Source organism: Harpia harpyja, chromosome 2 (assembly GCF_026419915.1).
Source record: "Harpia harpyja isolate bHarHar1 chromosome 2, bHarHar1 primary haplotype, whole genome shotgun sequence".
Taxonomy (NCBI): domain Eukaryota; kingdom Metazoa; phylum Chordata; class Aves; order Accipitriformes; family Accipitridae; genus Harpia; species Harpia harpyja.
Window position 1 is genome coordinate 37490227 of NC_068941.1, and position 27277 is coordinate 37517503.

Genomic DNA, 27277 nt, shown 5'->3' on the forward strand with positions numbered 1-27277 from the left:
CTACACCTATTGAGTCCCTTTTCCTTTCTTCTGTCAGAGAATTAGGATTAGCAGAGTTCGGGAAGAAACTCAAATTTCGTATGTTTCAAGTAGAACTACCAAGCCTTTTAACAAGTGTCTTGACAAGTCCGTCTCTTTGCATCAGCTCACACTTCAGATTGCACCCATTAGAGACCATGTTAGCTGTTATAATCTAGGTAATTTTTTTTTTTTTTTTAAACTCCTTCTGGTAGTCTGAATGGATTTCATCTTCTCCAAACATTCCTCTTCTCTGTTCAGGAAACAAAGTTTTGGCACCCCTTTTCACTGAAACGGCAATCTCAGAAAGGCTGGCTGCTTCTGCATTTGACCAATTAATGACTGTTTGCTTTCTGCTTCTGGCGCATAGCATTACAGCAAAGCTGGTCCAACATCTGGCTGCACCTGGAAGGGGGGATCACGCTCCCTTCCTCTGCCCTTTGCAAGGGCTGGCTATCACTAGGCTTGCCACTGAGCTACAACTTGGTACTAAAGAGACATAACATAACTTTTTTGAAAAAGAAAGCAGCTTCTTGCTGGCTTGCTTTCCTGCACCAGGTCACGAAGGGATGGGATGAACATAAATTGTTTACCTGTAACATGAAACTGCAATTTCTGAGTACAGCGCTCTGCTACTTTGTGATGACCGAGCCCAGTACATCATAATCCTCTTGCCATAAAACATAGTGTCAGAAGCAAAACCTCTGTAGGTTTTTACTTATTTAGCTGTGTTTTGTGGCCTGGCACTCTGGAAGATTCGTTGTGATTTCAAACTTTTTTCCAGACATCACAGGGCACAGCCATGATCTGCAGCCACATTTTCTGCTTCCAGCAACAGCAGAGGAGCTACAGCCACCTGGCACAGTCATTTGGATAACCAGAGGGGCAGGATGCAAAAATGCTGCTAAGATCTACAAGTTTCTGGAGAAAATATGCCCATAAAGGAAACAAAGTAATGAATACCAGCTGTGAAATAAAGTTAAGTTACTGATTTGGGATTGCTTAAATATATCCCTGCTCAGGAAAGCCTTTAAGCAGGTGCTTAATTTCCACATGAAGTTAAGTCCCATGTGTTAGTGCTTTATACTCTTACATTAAGATCCCAACCCCAAAACCCTCTCGTGTATCAACAGCACATGAGAGGCTCTGCAATGCTCCCGTGTCTATTCCAGGCTCAGAGTAAATGTTTTCTGATAACCATCAACACTACCTGTTGCATCTCCCCCCACGAGTGCTCCACTTAACCATTGCACCCTTCAGAGTGGCTTGGCTCACCTCAATACTCTTTCAGACTACACAACGAAGAATTGCAAAAGATTGGATTTTAAGAAGAAAAAAGTTTTAGAAGGGCCAGTAATCACAGAAGCTAAAGGCACACCGCCAGTCAAACAGAATGAGCATTACAATCTCACAGCAGACATCCTTTCAAAAAGATAACATGAAACGTTATGGTTTTCTGATATGATTAGTGTTTTAATAAAAAACTGCCTAGTTTCAAAATCTGTCCTTGTAACTGCTCTCTTTTGCTCAGATAATTTTTCATAAATTGGTATTTAGTCAAAATTACTTGGTAGTGTACAATATAGAGGGTCTAAGTAAGAGGGAACCAGGCTAAAATATAATTAATTTCCACATCTAAGAGAATGACCTTCATAATTCACTTCAGGCTTCACCTCCAGAGTGTCATGGCTCATTTCCTCATTATCAGAATTAGATTTTAAAACACTAGTGTCCTCCATAAAGTACACTTTGACTCTGATCATATACATAGAGAAGAGTATGTTTAAAATTATTTGGATCACATAAATACCCAATTTCCTCAAATACAGATCAGTGTACTTACTAAGAATACAGCCTGTGCCCAAAGAGCTAACAGGTTACAACAACACAAAAAAAAGCTTGTAAATTAAACAAAAGATATTTGAGAAGGGAAAGAAGAGCAAGGAAGACTCAAAGGGGAGAATTAAATTAATTAAGCAATTAATTAATTAAAATTAATTAAATTGACTTTTAGACAAACACAGATATAGATGCATACAGCAAATACAGCTCTGTACACAGTCAGATATGTATTTGTACCTAAACTGTCAGGTGAAACAAAGACTTAGTGACTTTAGCTAAATTCAGAGAATTTTGTCAGGAAAAGCAAAAGCAAAATCCCTAATTAACATTATTTTACAAGAGGACTTGGGAGGACTCCATACAGCAGAAAACAATCGAATGCAGCGGTTTATTGCTTGGTAGTTGCCACACCTGACGCAAGCTGGCAGGCTGTGAGGCCTATCTGGGAATATACATTTCTGGCTGGACAGTGATGATTGACTGCTGTAGTGATTCTAGTGGACATTGCTTCACAAAAAGACAGGGAGGAAATCCGGATAGGGTGTCCATTACTTAAGGAGATTACTTTGGGGGACTGACAGCCTAGGGTGCTAGCTAAATAATTGGCATCTAGGAAGATGAAGCATCTCTCATTTGCTTTGTCTCTATACTTCTGTTTGTTAAAATACCCCAAAAGCCTTCAGGCACAGTGGCTTTAACCATTTAAATGTACTACTGATATTATTTAATCACATCACAATTTGTATAGCTCTCTCAAAAGTAAACTACTGGCAGTGTGTCAGAGTACATTAACACAGCAGACTGAAGCACCGTGTTTAATGTATGAAAACATATATCGGGCACTTGTGAACTGCAAGTGGAAACGTGCATATTGCAAAATCAGAAATGATCCAATCTGGATTTAAAGTGTAAATACTGCAGAATATCAGCCTATCTAGCTACTCCTATAGTAATGTGATAAAATTCACTCTGCACTCCACCACCAAAGGGCATCACACTTGTCCAGTTATTTATTCATTTATTTGATTCACCTTTTTAAAAGAGGCAAAGAGGTTAATAACCTGACTCACAGTCACATGCTTTTTAAGCAAAAACCTGGGAAGGAAATTCTTTCAAGCCTATTAAAATTTCTGTCTGTCATTTGAAAGTGGAAGCTCTGATAGAAATGTCAAAATCCGCCATAAAAATTAATGTTAGGCAATCTTTGGCAACTGGCAATGGCAAATGGCATCAGTGTTAGGAAAATGACTCTTGCTGTTTTAAAGTCATGAGAAAGCAGAAGGAAAGAAAGACTGCAGAAAGGCAGTGGGGTACATAATGCAAACTCTGAAACACTAGTCCTTGGTTTGATGTGTAGTCCCACGCAAATACCTCCAGCCATATCGTTGCATCTGAATGCTGTGATGCAGCCAAGTGTAACAGTGGGATGCTATTGGGTTTCGTGGTCACCTGAAGAAAAGTGGTTTCCATACAAACACTAATATTCTCTCCTTGAACCACAACAAAGTCATGCACCAGTCACAAAGTATATGTTCACTGGGTTGTAGCTACGCTGTGAGACAACATGGATAACAGTAACTAAAAGATGGCAGGATCTTGCCTAGCCTGCACTGTAGAAAGCCTCTTTTTTTCCCCCTTTGGCTCAGTGATTTGGAAAGCATATGTCAGAAAAGGCTCTTCAACTGCCCTACTATCTGTAGTTTAAAGTTTTTAGGTTTGCCATCTGCAAACACTAAGGACTGCTGAGCTTTGCACCTCTTTTCCTCAAACCATGTTTCTCACATTGCTTAAACTACCCTGGAGAAATCCATTCTTGATAGACTGAATTTTTTTTTTTTTTAATTTATTTGGATTTGGGGAGATATTATGGAGCTGAAGATAATAGATTTTTTTTTATCTTCAAGTACCTGGAAGTCCACTGCAGCTTACAGCTGCCAGAGTTTGCTTTCACACTGGAAACAAAGATAATGGAAGCTGTCTTGCAACTGGAGAAAACACTAGTACAGAAAGAATTAGGAACTAGAAAACATTGGATCTCAAAATTCAAAGACGAGAGTGGTGGAAGTCTTGCAATTACTGTAACTGCTGTAACAGTATGAGGCCTTACTCAAAATAAATCTGATCCCCTTTTACAGTTTGCAGTATGCTCTGGGTAGATTATTTCCAGGCAAAGGAAGGTCACAATAGCTTTGAAATTGTTGCTGAAAATGTGTTAAATATGCATCCTGCTTCTCCTAAACTAAGCCTCTATTACACATCCCTTTTCTAGATCAGTCAATGCTCACTCTTCCCTTCTCCCTGATCTTCTCCCATGCAACCACTGTCTTCCCAACTGTCATGATGTTATCACCAGTGTTTTAAAATCTTTTTTCTTAAGCTGCCAACACTTGGACTCCCGTGGCGCATTTATGCAAATTGGAGATCTGATTGATTTTGTGGGGCTAGCAGGACTAAAATGAGAACAAAGCCTGTGTAGGTGTACTAGGCTTCTCACCCAGCACGTTGAGAACAGGGCAGGCAGAGTGCCACCACTACTGGTACATTATGTGGATGCACAGAAGATAGGTAATTCAAAAGATTTTTTTGTCATATTTTCTGAAATATTGATGATACAAGCAATTTGCAATTGCAAACATTTCCAACAGTTTCTGATTTTACAATGGAATTTTATATCACTTTTGAAATGCTTCTCCTCCTCTTCTCTCTTAACTTTTTATAGTTCAAATCCTAGTTGAAAATGATTTTTTTCTTCCTCAGTATCAGTAATATCGTTTCATGTCAAAATCCATTTTATTGGAAAATAAGAAAGCAAACCTGGAATGAAATGGAAGGGCAGTGAAGAAGTGCAACCCTGTAAATGTTTAATCTCAAACCGAACATGTACTGGTTAATAAACAGCACAAGGAAGGCTGAGAAATTTGAAGAAATAAGTGATACAACATGAAAGGAAGTTCAGCAGTCCATGAAATCTGTGGATTTAAACAGGTTTCTACTACAGCAATAAGAGAAACGGGAAAGGACAACCTTATTACATTCATCTAGTCCCAAAGGCCAAAGCAGATGTATCCATCAGGCCGTAATTTCTGACCATAAAACTTTGCTTGAATAAAATCCTGCATGTGACCTTCATACGTATTGCTGCCCTACAAACCTCTCTTACTCTACAGCTGAATCCCATTTAGTTATGACTCACTGCCTTATTTACTTCACTGATCACAATAAGCTTTCAAAAGCCATTACGAAGGCTTGAGTTGGTGTCTGTAAGCATACTCTGGTGACTAACCTGAATGACAAAAAGGTTGGTTTAAAAAAAATAAAAAATAAACCCCACATATATACGATTGCAATAGGAAAACTTGTCAAACAAAGCTGATTTCAAACAGCATCAGTCAAATCTATTTGTCATGCATTATAGGTAGCCTATAGAAGAAAACATTGGATCGCTATAGAGATATTATTTAAGATAGCTAAAATGTGATGTTGTCGAAAAAGGAGGTAGGAGAAGGGAGCAGGATAAAAAAATATCGGCACCAAATAGAAAGAAAATGTTTGCCATGAGGTTTACAATATTGGCAATGGATCTCTAAGGACCCTACCCACCTTTGGACGTGGGTCCTGCTGAGCTCTGACAACCCTCCAGATGCTGCGGATGCCTCAAGCACTGCAAACACCTGCAGAGTTTGCTCCATAACTCTTGGCATGCAACTGGAAATGGCAGCATGGGGGCTGTAGAAACTGTGCTGCCCAAGGAGGCAGATCAGCACAAGCCAAGGTATTACTTCTGGTTCAAGTTACCAAAGTCCCCCCTTCCTTCACTTGCCTTGCAACAAGAATTACGGCAGACAATAACACCTGCATCAATGGAAAACACCTTCCCTCAAATATAAATAAATCAGTATTGCAAGAATACAACTTTGTGGAAAATGTGTAGAAGACAAGGAGGGTTTAGGGAATCATTAGCAGCAGATTGACACAGATATTTAGTAGTCTGCCTACCAAGGTAACTCAGCAGAGAATCCCACAAAAATGCACAGACTATTGCATATTTTGCATTAGCCATTCAGCAACCATATGATCGTATTACTCATGAGAAATTAAGGATTGGAGGAAATAGCAGGCTTTGAACCATAAAATTTAGGCTTTAATTATTAGTGTATTGAAGTAAACACAAGAATAATAAAAGGGAAAGATAAGAGAACACAATGATTTTCTGACAAACAAGAAAGAAGTGATATATTTATTTCAACCAAATTTCCCAGTGAGAGAAAAAAACCTCAGTCCATTAAAAAGACATACAGACGCATGACTCTCTTCAAAAATAATTACAGTTTAAGTATATTGTAGAACTCAAAACCTTTTGAAGGCCTATCCGACCCCTCTTTAAATACCTCTGTAAATTTAAGTGTCATAGGAAAGGAAATAAAGTTTATGCTATTATATAGTATTATTGCCACTAGTATGCATCTGGCATCATAATTCCTTGTTTTGTAGTGCTAAAATACCAACTTGCTACCATGCAAGAACAGACTATCCCTACTTCCTTCATTGTCTGTACAAAAAACCCCTTAAATTCCTGTTTTCCCTTTGTAGCACTCGATATGGACACAGCATAAAAAAGCCAGCCACAATATTCTTCCTCTCTCAACCACACAAGCACACAAATATTTCGAGACATCACATAAAAGAGTATTATCAATATTGAGAAGTACTTTGTATCAGAGGAAGAAAGGAAGAGAGGAAGGCACATGCCATGCTGGGCATTTCCACAGGTGTGTGTCACTGACACATCTCAGCAACTGGGCTGCAGCTTCTGCGAGGGCCTGGGATGCACCATCCACATGCCTCAGCCAGCCTTTTCAGCCACTCTCCTCCTCTGCAAACTCTCCCCTGCGCCCATCAGGCTGGAGCTATCCACACCGGGCCATGCACCTCGCTGGTCCTCATCCCAACCTACCAACTGGGCTTGCCCTGGACTTGCCTCCCCCCTTGCAGGGCAACCACAACCTCATCCCATCCTGATGGGTGCCCATGCCACCCCACGATGTTGACAAGCAAATGCGAGTCGCACAGGGAACCGCACACATCATGCTTGCTGCTGGCCCTCTCTGACAGAGCATATATTGAAGGGTAGAAAAATTTCCCTAACTTAAAGAAACTCAATTTCACCTCCTGTTTCCATGCACTAGAACATGCCTATAAATTGTCCCTGAGGGCACTTCCAGTGATATTATGGGGCATGTCATTCACAGCTCTTCTAGGATAAAACCACTCAGCTTTGCAACACAGTCCTATCGCTCCAATCAGAACCCTTAATGAGATGCCCTAAGGTACAAATAGAAGACATTTCAGGGCACCATAATAATTTATAAAAACAGATTCAGAGGGAAGAGCAGTAAGTACCGCAGAGCAGCCGATCCGCTCAAATTCATTCTCTTTACATCCCAAAAATCAATATTAAGTATCGGAGTGTTCCTGTTTACATTGTTTGGGAGTTACCTGCTAATTTTGCTAATAAAATGAAATAAAAGGTAGAAGTAATACATGCTGTCCACTAGTGCATCATTATGAAAAATAAATTTGTAAATATCTCCTCTGTATCTAATGTCCTGTTTTATCAGATCTTTGCTCATGACTTCTTGTTTTTTGAAATTCAAAATGCTAGGCAAGTTTAAAAACCTTCTCTAGTCACTAAAAGGGGCATATTTTAGACAAATTTAGACCAATTTTGTTATTATTATGGCTCTAATGCTTTAAATTAACATTTTACCAAACATTAAAAGCTCTTTTTTTTAAAAGCTATTCTGTAGTTCAGACAAGATGAAAAAAGTCAAAACCATAAAAAACCCAGATATTGTGAACTAAAACAGAGCAAACATCAAGCAGTTTATATATAAAAAATTATAAATAAATAGTAGAATATAATAATAAATAAATAATATCAGTTTTGCACGTTAGGCTCTACCCGATGGGAGAGGCCATGATACCTCAGACTCATACTAGTGTTGTTATGCTTCCAAGGAAAGGCTCGTGCTGGCATGGAAATGGCAAGTTTGGGCATACTGAATGCCATACACATTTAAAAACCATGAGATTTAGCAGGTAGTATTTCTTTTACAAATGGAATACAGAAATGGCCTGAGCGTTTAAATTCTCTTTTTCTTGTGTTTAGTATAGTGCACTTTGGCTAAGTGTTTTTCCAAGGGATAAACCATGAAATATGTGGCAACAGTTACAGAGGTCCCCTTCCCTGCTACTAACACTTGTAAGAAATCCAATTAAGAACAGGGGCAAGTGATATAAAGATGTAGAGGAAAGGAGAAAGTGAGGAAACTGGTGCAAAGTAATTGAAACATTACAGTGCAGCTTATGCCTATATTCAGTTAAAACACATTAAAAGAAAACACATTAACTATGGCAAAATAGTTCAACAAGCAAAATTTCAGATATATGCATACAAAAGATGCAACCTTTGTTCTTCACTCAAATTATGTCAAAAAAACCACAGGGCACTTAAAAGATAGTGAATATGAGGCTTTGATAGCCATGTAGCTGTATTTGACCACGCATTTACAAGAAACTGGTTTTACTAGCAAATACTTTCTTGAACTCATCAATATCACAACAGAACTTTCATCCCCAATACATGGTAATAAAATTTATGTCAAAACTAGTCCGTCACATTTCAAATATTGACTATACCAAGATAATTTTAAAAATTACAAATGTAACTTTTGCAAAATATAAGTAATTGAATATTGAAATATTGGGTCATTAACGTCTTCGGAATGTTCTACTTTACTAGACACTCCTACTTGAAGTTAGAAATAAATAAGTTGCTTAAAACATCTTTCTGTGAAATAATTTGCAATTGCTCTAACACAATGATAAAGGAAATTAATTGCTAAGTTTCAGTGTTAATCAATGTTAACCACAGAGCATCAGCTAACATTATCCATCCTGGATGAATTGGAAAAAAGCTTAAATACTAACAGTGCAGAAAGCATCTAAAAAAGATTGACCTCACTTACCCATTTTCCCCTGCTGGATTCTAAAAGTATCCAATAGCTTCAGTTTTTATGTTGGCCTTTTCAGATTCAAATACATTGAATTGATTCTGATTGGAATACTTTCAAAATCACTTCTTTTTCTGCCTCAGCGTTATCAGGCTCAGACTGTAACGCTTCTCATTACACAGGTCTATCCACTTGTAAAACTTAACAAAACAAAAAAATTCCTAAATTCTCAAAAATGAAGGATATCACTGATAAAAAATTGTCATATAAGCATTAAAGACCTTTTCATTAACATTGCCTTTTCAATAGTCCATTGAAGCAAAACAGGTATTGACCTTTGACTTCACAAGTATCAGAGCAACTGTTTGCAAGTTCGCTGCTTAAATCTCAAGTTCTACCTCAAGTATCAATACAGAGCCAATAAGGATATAGAAAGTCATCAAAATTTTGTTTTCTTGTTAAGAAAAGTTTAATAATATACCTACAATAAACATTATCTGTGACAGAAGTTAGTGTGCCAGAACAGCAAAGAAATAACGTACGCTTAGGAAACAAGTTTGAATCCATATTTCTAAAGACTTCATATAGCTGTCTTTCCAGACAACTGCTCAGTCACACCAGCGATTAACTAAGCCAGCTCAGAGGGATTTCAAATACTGACTCCTGTTATCATCCTACTGCTATCACAGGAGCCCAAAGCAACACCCTGATCTGTTGTCGAATAATTGGGGAATGACAAAGGATGGACTGAGTACAAAATCATATTGGATACAGGTGGCTTTCTGAGTCATCAGGTTATCTCTAATTCCTCCTATAAAATAGGTAACTTCTTCAGGTGTATGTTCTGAAAAGGCTATCCACACAACAACCTATGGTTTCCAACTAAGTGCTGTTAGGTGCACAAAATTAAACTGAAAAGTAGTATTAAGAAGTCATAAAGTAAGGACTATTGGTTTGACAATAACTTCAAAACAGCCTGCAAAAGAGGGAAGATGTAGGCAAACTGTGTCCAACTTCTCTCTCATTTTTCAAGAGCCTTTACTTACAAAATGGATAAAAGCTAAGTTTATAGCTTGAAGTCACTAGACCAACACAAACCATAGTAGCTACATCCAAATTTAAATGCAATAATTTAATATTCTATATAAAGAGAAGCCAACAAAAATTACAAATTTCTCATAAAGCTAGGAAGCTGTCGGGGTAGCATTTTGCATATGTCTGCAGAAACAACAGCAGGAAATCTGTTTAGATGTCCTACCTTCTTGAACCGCCTGAAACGGATTGTTGCCATCCACAAATGTCACTGAACATGTGATTTTCTCCGTTTGTAAGATTTCATCATTCTGGTTGAGATCAGCAACTGCCATTCGAAAAACTTCCTCATCTTTTTTGGCAGATTCATCAAAAATTGCCCCTGGGGGGAAAAAAAAAAAAAAAAAAAAAGAACAAAAATCACATTGCACCTTTCACCTGCAGTATCCCAAAGCATTAATCATAAGCACTTAATACATTTTAAGCTATAACATCATCCCTTTGCTCACTTCTGAAGAGCGGTTCTCTCAACATAGAGCCCAGAAGCTACTTCACAATATACAGAATTTCTACATTTTGACATAATTTAAGACATAAATTGAAGCACTGATTCCAGCTAGAAATATTGGGGAAATCTAGTTAAGCACAACCCAAATTATCTGTATAGGAACATGGCCAAGAAGTGAGAACTAATCACTGTTCCAAACATGCCATTTAACATACTGAATGACTGCAACTGGCTAGGATATGCATTTAACATCATGTCTAGTGACAATTAAAAAATATAAAGTTCAAATGAGGTGAGAATAAGCCTAAAATGTTTGCAGCACTAGGAAAATGAGTTAGAATTGGCAATCATGATCAATAGACAGGTCAGCAGCCAATATAAACTATTTCAGATCTAAATCCTATTGGATTTGTAAAACAACCACTCCAGCTAACTGTCTGACTCTTGAAGTCAGTAAATTAAGTTCAAGCGGTTAATTAAAATAATTTCTGCCTTTATAAATCTGACAGAAAGTGACTGTTCTGCCTTTTTCCCTAAAATATTCAAGCAGAGCATCATAAACAGGAAACCATTAAACTCAGGAGGAGTTGGCAGAGTGAGGGTGTCCAACCCTTGCACAGCCAATTCTTCAGATGCGTTGAAAAAGAACTCCAAGGCTAATCCAGAGTTTTTAGCTTTTTTTTTTTCCTGTCTTTAAACTATAGTGTCACTTTTAGCATCACTAATTTCCGTTTATTTTACATTTGCTTCTTGTATGAAGTATTTATGCAGAGGTGGCTCAAATGACACTGTTATAGTCCTACGAAGAATGCTATATTGTTTAAAACCCTCAAATTAGTGCTGTTAGATTTTCCAGCACCTTTAAACCTTTCATTGCCAGGCAGTAGATTAAAGAGACAGAAGGGACACCTCAAGAACAGACTTTTGAAAACTGTATTTAATCATTATGAAATTTCTTCAGTTTTCAGGTTTATTTATTCTTGAGTGTTTGTTGTTAATAAAAAACACAACTAAGGCAGCATATGTGGCGAAGGCAGCCAAAGATAATAGAAAATGCTGATCACTGATGATTTCAGGTAAATACCTGCAATCAGTGCTGAAAAGAACTGAAAAAGATTCATTTACAGGAAATGGCTACTTTAAGAGAAATAAACTTCACAGACAGTGTTTATTGTGTTTTCCTCACTGACCTCCAACACTTATCTCCCTGCCAGCACCACTCATCCTACATGAGCGTCATCTCTTCCTACAATCTGACCGCTTTGACTCCAGCATTTTCCCTCCTGAAGCTGCTGCCATCTGGAACAGCTGTTCTTTACCTCTCTACCTCATTCACCTGTCGTCTCTGTGCAAATCTCAGCTGAAAGCATTCATTTTCTCCCTTGCCCCCATTTCTCTTTCCCTTGTTTTATTTAGCTCCATAAAAAAAAGTCACACATGGCCGAGAATATGCTTGGTACGCAAGATGCTGCAAACCATGCCTTCTCCACAAAGATGACTATTTGTGTATCCAGGTAGCATTTAAGGGTACAGAAGACTTTGTCCAATGATATACCTTAAAGCATGTTTGTTTCTAACCTTATGGAACAGTTCAAACCAAAACCTCACATCATTTTGGGGATACACCTATACTGATGATGCTGACATAGCCCAGCAAATATTGTTAAACCTCTGAAGGAACAATTTTACATGGCTACTACGTAACAAGGTTAAAATCAAGAAGGGAAGAAAAAAAAAAAGTTGGAAAATAATGATAGTCATTAGTCAAATTCTATCCCTGTAGAGTAATTGTGTAACAAATGCCACACTGAAAGGAAGTGAGCGCGCACAGGTTTCATGCACACACACAGGGCATCTGTTGACTGTGTTGCAGAACAGCATGGCAAACCAAAGACCTTCCAGCCAACGCTGCAGAGTACAGCTTCTTATTCTACAGCTGGGAAATGTCATCTTAAGCCTGGCTTTGTACCCCAGAAAATCCAGGTTGTTTATTGAGTAGAGGATACAGAAAAGTCCAAGGTATCTAGTGCTTCCTTTGCATGTGCCATCGCAAAAATCCCCTTCAGCCCCATAGCCCTTCCACTGGGCAGCAGAGAACTGCTCCCAAGACAGTGCATTTGCCAGTCCAGCATCAAGTTTCTCAAGAGAGGAACCTTCCTGAGAATCTTTCTTGTTTCTTTCACGCGCAGACATTCCTAATAAACTCCTGTGCTTCTTCTCCCATTTCTCAGCCTGGCTCAAATCCTACCTCTGACAGCATCTGGACATACAAGGAACTGGATTAGATGAAACTCCACGCGGCCTTCACAAACAACGCTCTTTCTCTCTGTAGTACAGTCACTCCAGTTTTGCTCTGACCACTGTTTATTTCATTTATGCCTCCATGTATCAGACTCAAATTTCAAAATTTCTCCTCTAACCAATATTACATCTGACATTTTAAACAAGCTTCCTCACAGAAATGAGACATTATCCACGCTCTAGTGTAGGAGCATCTCCATAGGTAAAACAAATATATAGGTGAATTGCAAAAAAAGTTGTAACCATAGCTCCCGCCTGAGCATTCTAGCAGGAATTAGATTGTATTTCTTCAGAAACTAAGGCCTCATTCATTAGAGTATCTAACTTAGCCACACAAAAAGCATGTTAAGATATAATAAAGATGGCAATGTTCCTTTCAGGAGATGGCAGTGCACAACAGCACATGTATTAGGCTTTAAACAGTGATAAGAGAAATTTTATTTCATAACTGATTCTCAAAGTTTTATTTCAATTATTAAGTAACATTGGAAAACTAAAAACCAAAACAAAACACAAAAACCCTGAATCACTTGGAATTGTTCCTATTCTCATATATACATTTTTAGGTCCCTGTGTTTTATTTCAACTATATTCCATGTGTCTATATATCTCTCTACATTACACAGGTTGGGGGGCTATTATTTTTGTTTGTTTCCTAAAAGAAAAGCCATTTCAATGAAAAGGTAAAAGGTATGGTTTGGATTGTGCTAACATTGCTGGAATATTTTCCTTTTCCTGTGGTTTTAGGAATCATCCTCTAGTTGACAGGAGTGAATTTTCTGATGTAAAACAGGTCTATTGAAATTTTTACAGCTAGCTCAAAATGCAGCCTTTAACTACATTTGTATGAGGTATGACTTGCTTTCCTTGCTATGGCCTGAAATCACACCAAAGTTTTGATGCTTATTCTTTCAAGCATAGTCTTTTAACCAAGTCAAACAAACAAACAACCCAAATGAACAAATAAAGGGTATCACACTTTAAAATTACTTCTATAGCGAGAGCTACATACTCTCTCATTTCCTCATGTACAGCTGCAAAATGAAAGAACTGGATTGACCACAAACTTATTTGGAGTATGTGTCCAAAATGAACCCTTATGGCTATAAGAAAAAATTGTGGCAGAAAGTAATGAACAGCTGAGGAGAAAAAGCAAATTATTCCTACAGATACTGTAAGACACTCTCTTTCTAGAAAATGATGCAACAAAACTATTTTACAAAGGGAAAAAGTCTTCAAAATTATACAAAAGTAGATGCTGTTCGTTTCTCTTCCACGACACCCCACTGCTCACCTCAGCTGAAACAGGCCTCACACTAAACATGTCATTTCTAACTATATTCAAGGAGTATTCCCATGATTGCATCAGGACCCGACATGCTGACATAGCAACTACTTTGCACCAGTTTCCCCCTCCTGTTTTATTAGCATGTCATTACTTTCAGCTTTATTTCAGAATCTGGATGAGGACAGCACAAATGTAATTCTCTACTGGCTTTTTAAAAACCCTCAGCACATCAATAATGTCCTGTAGCTTAGCAGAGAATTCTTTGTGTTTAACTATCTCATTTGCACTCAACCATGTCACCAGAAATCTGTCAATTTAAATGAATATAGACCAAATCATACAAATGCTCAATAAGTTCACCAAGTACCAATGACATGATTAGAAAGGCTTTTCAAAGATCACTTGTCCTACTGACCTATACATATAAAAATACAGTCCAAATTAGATATTTTCAGCTATTTCTAGAGTAATTTGTGTAGTCTAGTGGAATCAGCCCAGAAAACATAAAATGGGAGAAAACACATCAAGACTGCAAGGATGAAGTGTGAAGTGATTTAAACCAATGTTCACCTTTCTATTGGCTAAGAAAGGACAAAGTCCATTGCCTGCAGTGTTTTCAAGTATTATAATTTTAGTATCTATGAAAGTATAACATTTCTGGACCTCAGTGTCCCATATTAGACTCAGGAAATTAAGTGCCTCATTTCAAAGAGGAGGGGGAGTACATGGATTAAATGCCATTGTGAATTGAGGTCACAGTTCAACTTCAGCACATAAGTTTGATTTTCACTTAATAACTATGCACACACATACCTCACCAATAGAAGCAATATACATACACTTTGCCCAATAATTTACTAGTTCACAAGTCCAGGAATGTTTGGAGAGGAAAGGGAGAAAATGGGTAAGTGTAAAACACAGTAACTTTTTGAGCGACTGTCTGATGTTCTCAGCAGCTGCTGATTCTATGAAAATTCTTTGTCCCACAGATACTGCCAGCTTGTTCCAGTGTCTGAATCCAATTCCACTCTATTTTCTCAGCTGCTGCTATGACATTACTATTCTGGATAAGAAACTTAACGCTGCTGCTGGGAGAAGGACGGCCATGCTATTAACACTCAGAACTGGAAGCTGGGGGGTTTGAGTCCTCATGGCAAACCTCATCTGAGATGTCCTTCAGGGCTATCGGCGCATTGCCACAGGTCTAGCTCCCCAACATCAAATAAGGTTAGGAGACCTTAATTTCTGGAGACTTAAATCAATGAGACTGATATTTGAGATCCAGAGATACATTGTGGAATAAAATCCCATGTTATTTCTAGGCCATATGAGTGTCTGGTTGGGAAATTTTTTATAGAATCCATTCATTTTTAACTATAACAGCAAATGCTTGCTATACCACGTACTATCATGTCTGTCTGAATGAATATATACATACAGCTTTAGAAGGCCAATTATGTAATAGAATTATTGTCAACAAGAACAAGAGGGACTTGATGTGTTTGAGTCTGGCTGCGCTCATGTAGGAATTTAGAAGGTCACATACAGAGACCTTCCCTTGTGCATGCAGCTCCCCATTATCATGGTATTCAGCATGCACTAATAAAGCTGGACCTTAAATTTCACTTGTGACACATTTAGAGCTGCTGTTAAGTTTCCCTATTGACTGATAGGCAGTCAAGTACATGCAATCATGTCTTGATGTTGTCAATGAAGGGAAAACATCAGCATGCTTTGCCTTTCTCTTTTAACTTGACTAAGTTTTAGAAACCCGTTAGAAAGGGTTTAGAAATCCTTTAGAAAGGGCACAAGTAAGCTTGATTTTTGTCATTGCAGCACAAAGGGAGTGGAAATCCTCTGCCTCCTCTGTATCAGGAAGGAGTTTCCAGCAGATGTGTCCTCAGCTACCTCACATGTCACACTGCGGATGCCAGGCGAGGCACAGGGCTTGGCCGTTGCAACCCCAGCCCTCGGAGACCACGGCTGGCTCACATGGGGCCAAGGTGGGGCTCTAGCTCAGGGCAGAGCCAGTCCCTTGCATCTGAAGTCATCAGCCTCATGAATTTGCTCCCCAGAGGCTCTTTACTCTACACCCTGGGGATCTCGGCACCAGAATGCATCTAGGCCAAGCTGAAATTTTTGAAGACAGTACTTGTTTGTTCATTTTAATTTTTCAAGACTTTCACAGCTGCCATGATGATGGTGAAAGAGACAGAAGGGTAGGCTGAGGAGCACCTGCGCCAGCTCCTTCGGCAGAGAAAGTAATGTGCCCCTGCCCACCAAACTGTAAAGGTAAATTTTCTCTTTCTACTTTATATATCTCATATTTTTACATGAACAGCTCAAGAAATTGAACAATACGTCAGCACGTATCTTTCACTATTTATCATCAGACACGTAAAAGAAAATTAAAACAATCAGCTTAACAGAATGGATTTGCCAACGCTAAATCTACACATACGTATGGAAGGTCCACTTGTGACTTTAAGCAGCACAGGTGAGACCAGAGAAACTTCACTGCAGTTTCTGGATTACCACTGATGCAAGACTGCTCAACCAAAAGAAGCATCAGGCCTACTGTTATTTTTTTTTTTAATTGACTTTTGTAAGTCTGCTTCTGATAGAGAAGGATTCATGTTTTTCCAGGCCACGCCACGAGCAATGCCAGTTTCCCCGAGATCACTGACAGTCGTTGACCATGCATTACGTATGCCTGCATACAAGTTGCTGCTATCTCCGAAACACATTTTTTAATCAAACACCATTGCATCCATTTTTTATGTAATGAAAAAAACAGCAAAATCAGTAAATACACAGTCCACGCCTAATCAGAATACATGAAAAAACCCCACCCCAAACCAGAAAAACCCCACATTATTTTCCAAGGAAGCCACCGTCACTGCAAATCTTGCCATCTTGTTCTGCAATCTGGTGGACATATACAAACAAATTGTACGTTACTGGTATTTAAGGAATTAGAGAAGCTACCCTTTTAGTTGGACACAATAATTAAGTCAAAGATTAAAGAGCTGGATTCTAGAATGAAAGATTTTTCCACCGTGTTTCCCCATTCACCCTCAAGTTCTGCAAATGCTTTGTATCCACAAGCCTAACTTTAGGCATATGAATAATGTCTCTCAAGTCACACCTTAAAATGAGACTCTCTACTGAGCTTAATACAGTGCTGCCAACTTTGTACGGCACCACTTACTCTAACCACTGCAGAAGGTAGCTCTGCTCACTCTGGGAGCTACACCATAAAAATATATTTCTGTTCCTTTTTTAAGCGTTTAACCTCCTGTTCTCAGTGCAGCTATATGGCTGGAACATCATGTAAACGACACAATTCCTTCCCTTTGTTGCTTTTTGTTTTCTAACTTTAAATATTTGAAACAAAGAGGTGAATGAGGAATTTTACAGGTTTTTCAATCTGGCAAACTGCTAGAGGCAAAGTCTGTTTCAAACACAATGAAAGTAAGAAAAGTGCAGTTATCATCGAAACACAGAAAAGTCTCTCCATTCTTCTGCTGAAGCACAGTTGTTTTTTAATGTCCCAATCTCACAGTGAAACAACCAATATAGCTTTGCTTGTTTCTGAAGTCTATTATTTGTTTTAAATGATTTGACTACAGGAGGATATTCCACTGTATTATACCTTTTCTTTTTTTTAATCTTTTTTTTTTTCTTCTCTCTGGAGTACACTACCCAGTTTTGGAAGTATTAAGGTGGCTTGACAGGTTGACAAAGAAAATAAAGACTCAGCTTCTTATAAGCTTTTCTGAACAGATTTACATACAGTGAGAGCCAATGCTTCAGGTATCGTACATCAAACCTATTAATTATAAAGCAATATAGAATATTTCTAGAAAAGCTGAAACACAAGCCTGAAGGCATGGAATCAATTGTCTTTGCGTTACCTTTACAAAATTTAATTTTAATACATTTAGAGGCAGTCTGGGGCAAATATATTTGGCCACATCAGATGCTGGAAATCTGTGGAACTCTTAGGAAATTTTGAGAATTGCTGCTCTCACAGTTCACAGTACTAGTACACACACTGGATTTTTTTTTTTCTATTTAATTCTATTGCAACATTGTGGATACACATGAGCCTCATTGGGAATTATGTTTACGTTTGGAAAGAACAGACTCTAAGATCTTATCCTCCTTATTTACACTGTCCATTGGGCACGTATGCACAAACACAAACACTTTCCAATCACCACTGATTTATTTTAAGCTCATCCTGACAGACATTTCTAATTGTCAAGTTCTAAACCACCATTTTACACTTATATTTAATATAAGAAATGGTACAAATTGTCACAAACATCTCCCGAGTCTTGTTAATCTCATTAAAAACAGCTGCCATTTACTAGTCCCTTTTTGTGAAAGGTTACTGTTGGCTAGAGAGTACAAGTAGGAGAAGGGCAGAGGGAGAGGAAGGCAAAACGTTGGGTTCTTGCTAAAAAAATGCATTAATTCAGGTGCGTTTTTTTCTCTAAGCAACATATAATCAAAGGCATTTTAAAAGGGTAGTTCTAGAAAATCTTCTGGTAAATAATAAAGTCCCTTCTCAATTGCTCTACATTCTCATTAACTTAAGTGATCTTTCAGTAGAAAAGGAGTGTAAAAACTACTATATCAAAGGAATAACAATTGACATACATCTTGCATTTTTTACAGCCAACTAATTGATTGCACAAATTGCAGAGCCACAAAGAATTTGTTCCTGCAAATTGAAAAATACTGCACAACCCCCCATTATAGCATTGAAGACTGCTATCTACTTCTGTAGATGCAGCAGGGCACAATATCATCATCATATAAACAATACATTTTATACACAATGTACCTTTCACAGGATAAGAATTAAGATATCTTCTGTGCACTGTTCCACTATAAACTTGATGTGGTGATTAACTACAGTGATAATATCTTCACATTCATTATGCAACAAATGAGCTGATAATAATGAGAAGCTTTTCATGTTTTCTATCATATCCATAACTATCGAGTTGGGGTCTAGCTGTGAAAAGCATCTGGTTTGGTAGATATTATTGCCACATTATTAATATCCCATACAGAAAGTTAGTGTGATGATCATAGATTTGCTAAATAGTATCTGCATTCTTAAAAAAATATTAAAAAGAAACCTTATAATGTACATTCAGAGCTTGCTTATCTGCTGTTTTAGAACCAGAGCAAATGCTTATTTGATATAGCATTTTATCATTTTTATTAGCCCCTACTTGTGAATGCAAGAACACCTCACAAAGCAATGTCAACAAGGATGACTGCATCCTAAAAAAACCCCTAAATTGTTGTTAAGCATTTGTCATTGCTTACTGTCTTCCGCTCTCATACTCATTGCTCTGCCTCTACGTGCAATTCTGCTTTGTAATTTTTGAAAAACAAACTAATGCTTTAATTAATCAAATGATGCAGACTGATAGGTAGAGATGGAGGGAAGACTGCTGCCAAACTATTTCTTTATGACATGGAGCAGCTGCAGCACCTTACTCCACTAGCAGCTGAACTTTGTGGAGAATGAGATTACCAATATGCTAGAGATGTTGCCAATATACAAACATATGCCTACATAAACACGCAGTGTAAAAGTGCAAAGATTACAGTGTGAAATTTTTCTGGAGGTCATTTTTCTGCTTTTTCCTTCCTATTTCACTTTAAAATTTACACAAGCCTTTTGCTGCAAATAGTTTAATCATTTCATGCAGTAGAGCAGCCTGGCTTACAACACTGAAATACAGGTGTTGAAACTAAAGATTGCCATTGGGAGGGTATTACAGGAATAAGAGGTTATTTCTTGAGTACCGTACAGTATATAAATCCAGCCTCCTATTCGTTGTAAAAAATAAGACAGAGAAGTGCTGAGTCAGCATATCATAGACTCACAGAATGGTTTGGGTTCGAAAGGACTATTACAGATCATCTAGTCCAACCACCCTGCCATGGGCAGGGACATCTTTCACTAGATCAGATTGCCTAAAACCCCACTCCAACCTGACCTTGAACATTTCCAATGATGGGGCATCCACACTTTCTCTGGGTATCATAGAGAAGTACAGACAGACACCTGTTAAATATTTAGCTTTCAAAAATCTATCTGGTACCTTGTGTAGTGTTACGAATCCCACGGTCATCCCAAGAATTAAATAACAAGGAGGAAAGCAGCAGTGAAAAACTGTTTTATATGCCTGACTAAAAATGCAAAGGCTGACACTGAAATTAATCATTTTCTTAAAGGGCTTTTCTTCTCTTTAGATCAGGTTTCTTACTCTGCTAGAGGAGAGGCATTCAGCAAATCTACACACAAACACGCTCTTTGAATGGTAATGGGAAAAACCAAACAAATTAGTCTCATAGTCATCTAGCCCATTTTCTTGCCAAGGCAGGACTGTCCTGTAGAGTGCAATTTACATTCCAGTTGAAAATTAACATATGTAACCTCTTTCACTCTTATGTCACACACAGGGTAACAAATCTGGAAGCAATCAGTTTCCAATTACAACACAAAAAAATACATTAAAAAATGCCCTAAGAAATAGCCACTTTCTGAAAAGGGTACAAATGACCCTGTTTCTGCTAACATGTTTCGTATTTACTTCTCAGTACAGATTTTGCTGAACTAGTGTTACTCCCCTTAATTGTAAACCTTGTATTTTATCATTTTGGTAAAAGGACAACCCATGCTGCTCTACAATTTGCTCTCCAAATATTCAGGGCTATGGGCTCAAAGTGACTCCATGATCATGGATGTTGAATACTTAAATTCCTCGCCATTTTTTATAGAAAATAGTGCCATATCTTCTTTGTAGTTCTTACTCATGTTAGAGAGAATAATTTCTACCTTCACAACTCATAATTTACAAGTGTTGTCCTGGTTTCAGCTGGGATAGAGTTAATTGTCTTCCTAGTAGCTGGTACAGTGCTATGTTTTGAGTTCAGTATGAGAAGAGTGTTGATAACACACTGATGTTTTCAGTTGTTGCTAAGTGGTGTTTAGACTAAAGTCAAGGATTTTTCAGCTTCTCATGCCCAGCCAGCGAGAAAGCTGGAGGGGCTCAAGAAGTTGGCACAGGACACAGCCAGGGCAGCTGATCCAAACTGGCCAACGGGGTATTCCATACCATGTGATGTCACGTCCAGTATATAAACTGGGGGAGTGGGGGCAGGGGGATCGCTGCTGGGGGACTAACTGGGTGTCAATTGGTGGGTGGTGAGCAATTGCACTGTGCATCATTTGTACATTCCAATCCTTTTATTATTACTGTTGTCATTTTATTAGTGTTATCATTATCATTATTAGTTTCTTCTTTTCTGTTCTATTAAACTGTTCTTATCTCAACCCACAAGTTTTACTTCTTTTCCTGATTTTCTCCCCCATCCCACTGGGTCAGGGGGGAGTCAGTGACCAGCTGCATGGTGCTTAGTTGCTGGCTGGGGTTAAACCACGACATGTGTATAAAAAAAAATAGACTTTCAGAATATAACTGACAGATAAGCCGAGTTAGACTTTTTATTTCAAAAATTTCACCCAATAAATTCTGGTAATGATGCTTCTATTTTGGAAAGGGCAAAAGACGAAGTGGAGAATAAGGAAAGCTTAATGTCATTCTACATGAGACACACCAAATATGACCAAAAAGGCCAGCTTTAAATTCCTTCAATTCTCTACTGCAATTTGACGTCACACTTTGTTTTTAATAACCCTACAGTTCTTCAGCAATATAAAGCTCTTTGAAAATTATTACGCTGCCATATGAAGTGCCTGTGAATTTACATTTCCCAAAGCCTCACTGCAAGTCAATTAAATGTAGTCAAGTTCTGCTAAAGAGTAGTTTCCAGGGTGCAATATATGTCTGTAAAAAAAAAAAAAAAATATTAAATCAAGCCATAATTTCTGATTTTAAGACAGAAACTCTGTGAGGAATGAAGAACAGCTGTTTCTTCCATTGGCTTCTATTATTTTTGTGCTCTTGGAAGGCAAAATTAAAAGGTAAGAGTGAGGCAGCAGCTGAGCTGTTTTCATAAACTGTGGATGTGTCAGACACCTCTTTCAATCCAAATATTCCCTTCCTCTTTCCCACATTTGTAGAAGACTTCCTAAGATAGTGGTATAGAATAGGCTACTTACAAACATGAGGCTAAGAACCCATTGCTCTACCATTTAAAGAAATAATCATAGAAGAAATAAATGAAGCATAAAAGTCAACCTCCAGGACCAGGTCCACAGTTGCCAATAAACTCAAATTACCCCAAGTTCACAAACATTTTTGAGAAACTAGCCTGACCTTTGATTTTTTTAATGAAACCTAGAACCATGCATTTGGTTTAAGTTATCTCCTGTCAAGAACCACTTATAAAAAGCCATATGCAAGTGAATAATTATATTCCCATTTTAGAGATTAAGGAATATTAAGCAGATGTGCAGTGACTTGCTCAAACACTCAGTAATTAGTTGCCTGTCAAAATTAGAAGAATCTAATAAAAAACTGATTATTCAAAGTACCTGCCTATTTCTATCACGTAACACATATAATCTTGGAACACTGATATTAAAATAACAGTAAGTATGCTATTATTATAGATCCCACTCTACCTGAAAATTTCATAGGAAAAGAGGTTTGGGGGTTTTCTGTTTGGAGAGGTTTAGGAGGGGAGGTTTTGGTCTGTTTACTTGGTTCAGGTTTTTTGTTTGGTTTTTTGTTGGTTTTTTAACTGAAGTGGCTGTAAACTGAAGGTGACAAAAATCTTGTATATAATGTCATGAAAATCATTCTAACTGGAATAGACTTGATATCCAGTAACTTAGGCAAAGACTTTTTAAAAATGTTAACATCTTACTGAAATTAGAAAAAAAATTTGCAAGCTGGAAAGTAGCTAAAGAAAATAAAAGTTAAAATTATACAAGAAAAACAAGAAAAAATATTTTGTATTTAATCATATTCAAATTTAAACATGTAATACAGATACTGGGAAATGAATAAAAAGATTTCAGAAGTGATACTTATGGAGAGATAAAAACTGTTGTTATTATTGCATGATCTGTACTGATCAATTCAAGTTTGTGAGGAACCAACTAAAGTGAGAAGGAAGCACTTTGACAGCAGCTAGCTGTAGCCAGCAGATCATTCTGATAAAGTTTTCTTACTAATTTACAAAAGAGATAAAAAAGAACAAGCAACAACCCCACCTCTGCCATCATAAAAAATATATTTTCTTTTTAGGAAAGCATTAATATAACCTAAAATAGTTCCTGTTACCAACATCCCAGGAACAGATCAAGGTTTAGTTTTCTCTCAGTCAGCAGAACAGTACCTGTAAACAATGTGCATTTTATTTTCTGTCACATTTGATAAGTACCCAAGCAATGAATGCACAGGGAAGCCCAAGCAAGAAGCATAACCTTCATACTATTCTTCTTGTAGTCACTTTTAGTATTAATAACTCTTCCAGCTCACTAATTTAAGAAAAGACAGTTCGTATAAACTACTTCTACAACTTTGGGAAAACAACCCCAGTAATCACTGTACATAAGAAATATGAACATTAAAGGAAATTGGGAAGTTATTTTACAAAGCAGAAGGACATATATTACGTTCAACCCTAGAACCCCAATTCTGCCCTCCTTTGCACTAAAATACTTCAGTAGATACATTTAGCTCCATTTTCTGGTGACTTCTGCCTTAATTAAGTTCTTTCATGGTTTGGGAAAACATGAGTAAACGTAGCTTACACTGACTTTGCCTGCAGGCCTGTCACATGATTAGACATAAAGCTTTAAAATTTGTCTACGGGTTTTGAATATAAGTATTACTGTATGACTTAATTATTACTGCATCATTTTAATTAATTATTACTGTATTATTCCCAATTAATATAGAATACCTTGAGTATATTGTGGCACATTTTATCTGGGAGAACATTGAATTAATTTGCCAAATTACTCTGTAAGACTACGCCAGAATTCTACCTAATATAAATGCTTCTTGTGCCCATAAATCCTGGTACTCGATTTCCTTACCAGAGGTTAGTAAAAATCCTGCAAAATCAAGCACTGTTACAGGGACTCCCCACCAGACTGTTTGAAACACAACTGGTTTCTTAGAAGATTTCTTTTAAATATATTTCTCTTGTTGGCCTGTTTCCAAGCAAAAAGAGGATATCTATATATCCTATATTTAACAGTAAAGTAAAAGGCATTTCTAAGAATTAGATCACAGCTAGGCGTGACTCCAAATCCCTCATTTTTAAAAGCGGGTATTTCTTTACTGAAGTCATGATTTCCCATGCTAGATCATCACTGTACAATCATTTACTGTTTGTAACAAAGTGAAGTTTACTGCAAGATAAAATTCCTGAGGAATTTCCCAGTGAAAACAGCTCCTGATGGTTCCTTTTACAGGTTGAAGAAAAATAAGCCTCACAAAGCATCCTACACACCATTCATACATAAGCATTTCCACTTTTCTTTTTTTTTTTTTTTCTTTTTTTCCACATACAGATAACATAATTTTCCTCTTTGGTCCTAGAACTAGAATGCCAAAACAAGACTCCCTGTAGCATAAGGTAAAATTTACACCAGGCACTGAAGAAGGGACAAGAATGCAGAGCCCTGCCAGGTGTGTCATTATGCTACAGAATCTTCCCACATTTCTCTTCCCTTCCCTCCTTCACTTTCATGGGCTTTGCATCAATAAGCTTTCAATTTCTGGACAGTAGAACATCTTCAGCAGTGCTGTAAATACGTCTGCTGCAGAGTACCAGGACACTGTGATGGTGCTGGGGACATATTCGTGGCACATAGTTTAAACTCCTGAGACAGGATAAAACTGAGCAGAGATCTTGAGTGCTTTTTAGAAGTTCTTCGATAATGTCCTAGCATACAAGAGGAAATTGCTGGACTTCCCCATATTCCGCTGTGTTTCATAGGTAAGGGGGTTCATGCATCCAAGTCTTGTAGAAGATTCAAGGCTGTAAAACCCAAAGGACTTTCATACTGTATTTCTCTGCTTCTCACAACTCAGGGAGGAGCCAGGTTTGAAAGCACCCTTTTGTCATCAGCTATGCTTACAGTAACCAAGATGTATTCTGGCTGAAGTTTCAGCTTTCTTCTTTGGTCATCTTGGAACAAACATAATTACAATACAAACATGCAGGCCATGAATGTTTCTGATCTAAGCCCTAGTAGCTGATAGAAGTTTGATGCCTGGGTAACATTTTACGCTGTTGAATACATAACGCTAGGTATTCCACCTCATATAAACGGGCTTTGGAATAATTGCCTATCCTCAGAAGCTTTTAATCTCTATTTCTGCTTATCTTATTTCTCTGTGTCTGAATAAATATGTGCAGAAAATTGGGAAGAAAACTATTACTCAGGCTTGAAGATGAATGACTTACCATATTTTGCATCTCTAATTACTTTAAAAAAATCCCTCGATACTTCTTTATATAAGGTGGCAGGGAAGTTCCCTTTCCTATCTATGCAGGGGATATAAATAAAAACATCACTCTAAAAGGTCACATTGTTATATTTACAGTCTGCAGTAAGCCACCCTGCAATATGAAATTCATGGAAACTTTGATTAAAAAATGAAAACGCATATACAAGCTCACAGAAGGGGAACACTGTATAGAATTATCATCTGTGCATACTCATGCATACGCACTCTCTAAAAGAAAGTGAAGAAGCAAAAGAACATGTTTTCCCAAAGAAATGGCACATCGCATTTTCAAAGTGAAGGCAGAGCCTTCTAAAAGTGTAATAAAAATTGGTCAGGTAGAAGTCTTCTGGGGTTTGTAGGCTCTATCTTAGAACATATAAGAATGACAAAGCTAATGAAGACTAACTATTCCATTGCAATTCTTCAGTGTTAGCATATATAGTCCATTATATATGAGTCCATGTCTTAAGTGTCATTTTTCAGAGATGTTTATAGCCCCAAAGAGTAAGGACCCAAAAGTAAAAAAGCAACAAATCTGATAAAAAAGCTTGTGGGGTCAGTTCTGCTTCCTTTAAGTAAACACTTACACTACTAAGTCATTATAAAACCTAAATTTCCACAAATAAAATCTTCCAACTTCCTCTTCAATAGGACTGCAGAAGAGTCCATTTGCCATACTACAAAAATAGATTTGCATATTACCTGCCTTTTTTACACTTGTTCTTTTTATATTAGGTTACTTTATTCTCAGAAATATGCAGAAGAGTTAGAGAGAATTCAAGGAACAAAGATAATACCTGAATTCACATTAAGAGATGGGAAAATTTATGTACAAGAAGATCATCAAATAACAATTAAGAGTGATTGAGCAGCCATAATCACTGCTTAAACGCAAAAGGGAAAGTATTTTCTAATAAACTCTCATAACGACTATTTTTTCTAAGAATCCAGCAGTAAACAGCTATCCATGCACTTTTCATCAACACTATCTTTATTTTGTAGCCTGTGTTTCCAAAACATTTTATCAATTGCAATCTGCAATTCAACTCTCATTTAAGTAATAAATAAATTTGCTTTTGAAAATATCTTCCAGTATCTCCTGTGATGCTTTTTGCAGCCTTTTCACTATCATATACTATATTCAGTTTCTAGCAACCATATCAAAATCTTGGTATCATCTTCTGAAAGTAAAGGGGAGTAGAACCAAGTTTCAACGAGTGCGTGGTGGCTCTACTGGAAAGCATGTGAGTACCAGGTTACCCTCAGATACTGGAAATAGTATCTGTGGTTTTAAAAAAAAAATATTTATTACCATTTCAATAAAAAGAGAGCCTGCAAAAGAGGTTTTTTAAGCAGCAAGCAGGAAAGCAATCATGATAATCACTGCAGAGAGGCTAACCCGCCTTTCACCTACTTATGCTGTTCATGTACTGGAACAGTCTTAGTAGGGATATAATCAAGTCCTTCTTTGAGAAACTAGAACCAATTTTCAGAAAGATTGTTTGTGACAGATTTCCTGAGAAACCTGAAAAACACTTTGGTTTTCAGGAAGAGCTTGACACTTGGCCCACATTCTTCAATAGATTATCAACACACGCAGGACTGCTCGATACCTCTGCACAGCTCGAGCACATATCATCATCTTTAAAACAAAACCATTCAAAACCAGATTCTCACCAAGCATTGGAGACTCAGTGCTGGTAGGGCATGGAAATTAAAGAGACAGAAAGGTTTTTATCAACCATGGGAAACCGATGCTAAGAGCTTAGCTCTTACTCCAGGGAGCAACAAATCACCAGAAGAT

General features: G+C 37.5%; 1 protein-coding gene across 2 annotated transcripts in view; it reads right to left on the reverse strand.

Annotated features, from left to right (window-relative positions):
* The window catches only part of GRID2 (glutamate ionotropic receptor delta type subunit 2), a 751024-nt gene that overhangs the window by 590013 nt on the left and 133734 nt on the right, over positions 1-27277 (reverse strand). For both annotated transcript variants that reach the window (XR_008233407.1, XM_052776367.1), the window contains exon 2: positions 10132-10287. Coding sequence is in view for 1 of the 2 variants with exons in the window: in XM_052776367.1 (XP_052632327.1) it covers positions 10132-10287 (156 nt within the window). In the remaining variant the exon portion in view is untranslated. The remainder of the gene's footprint in view (positions 1-10131; positions 10288-27277) is intronic.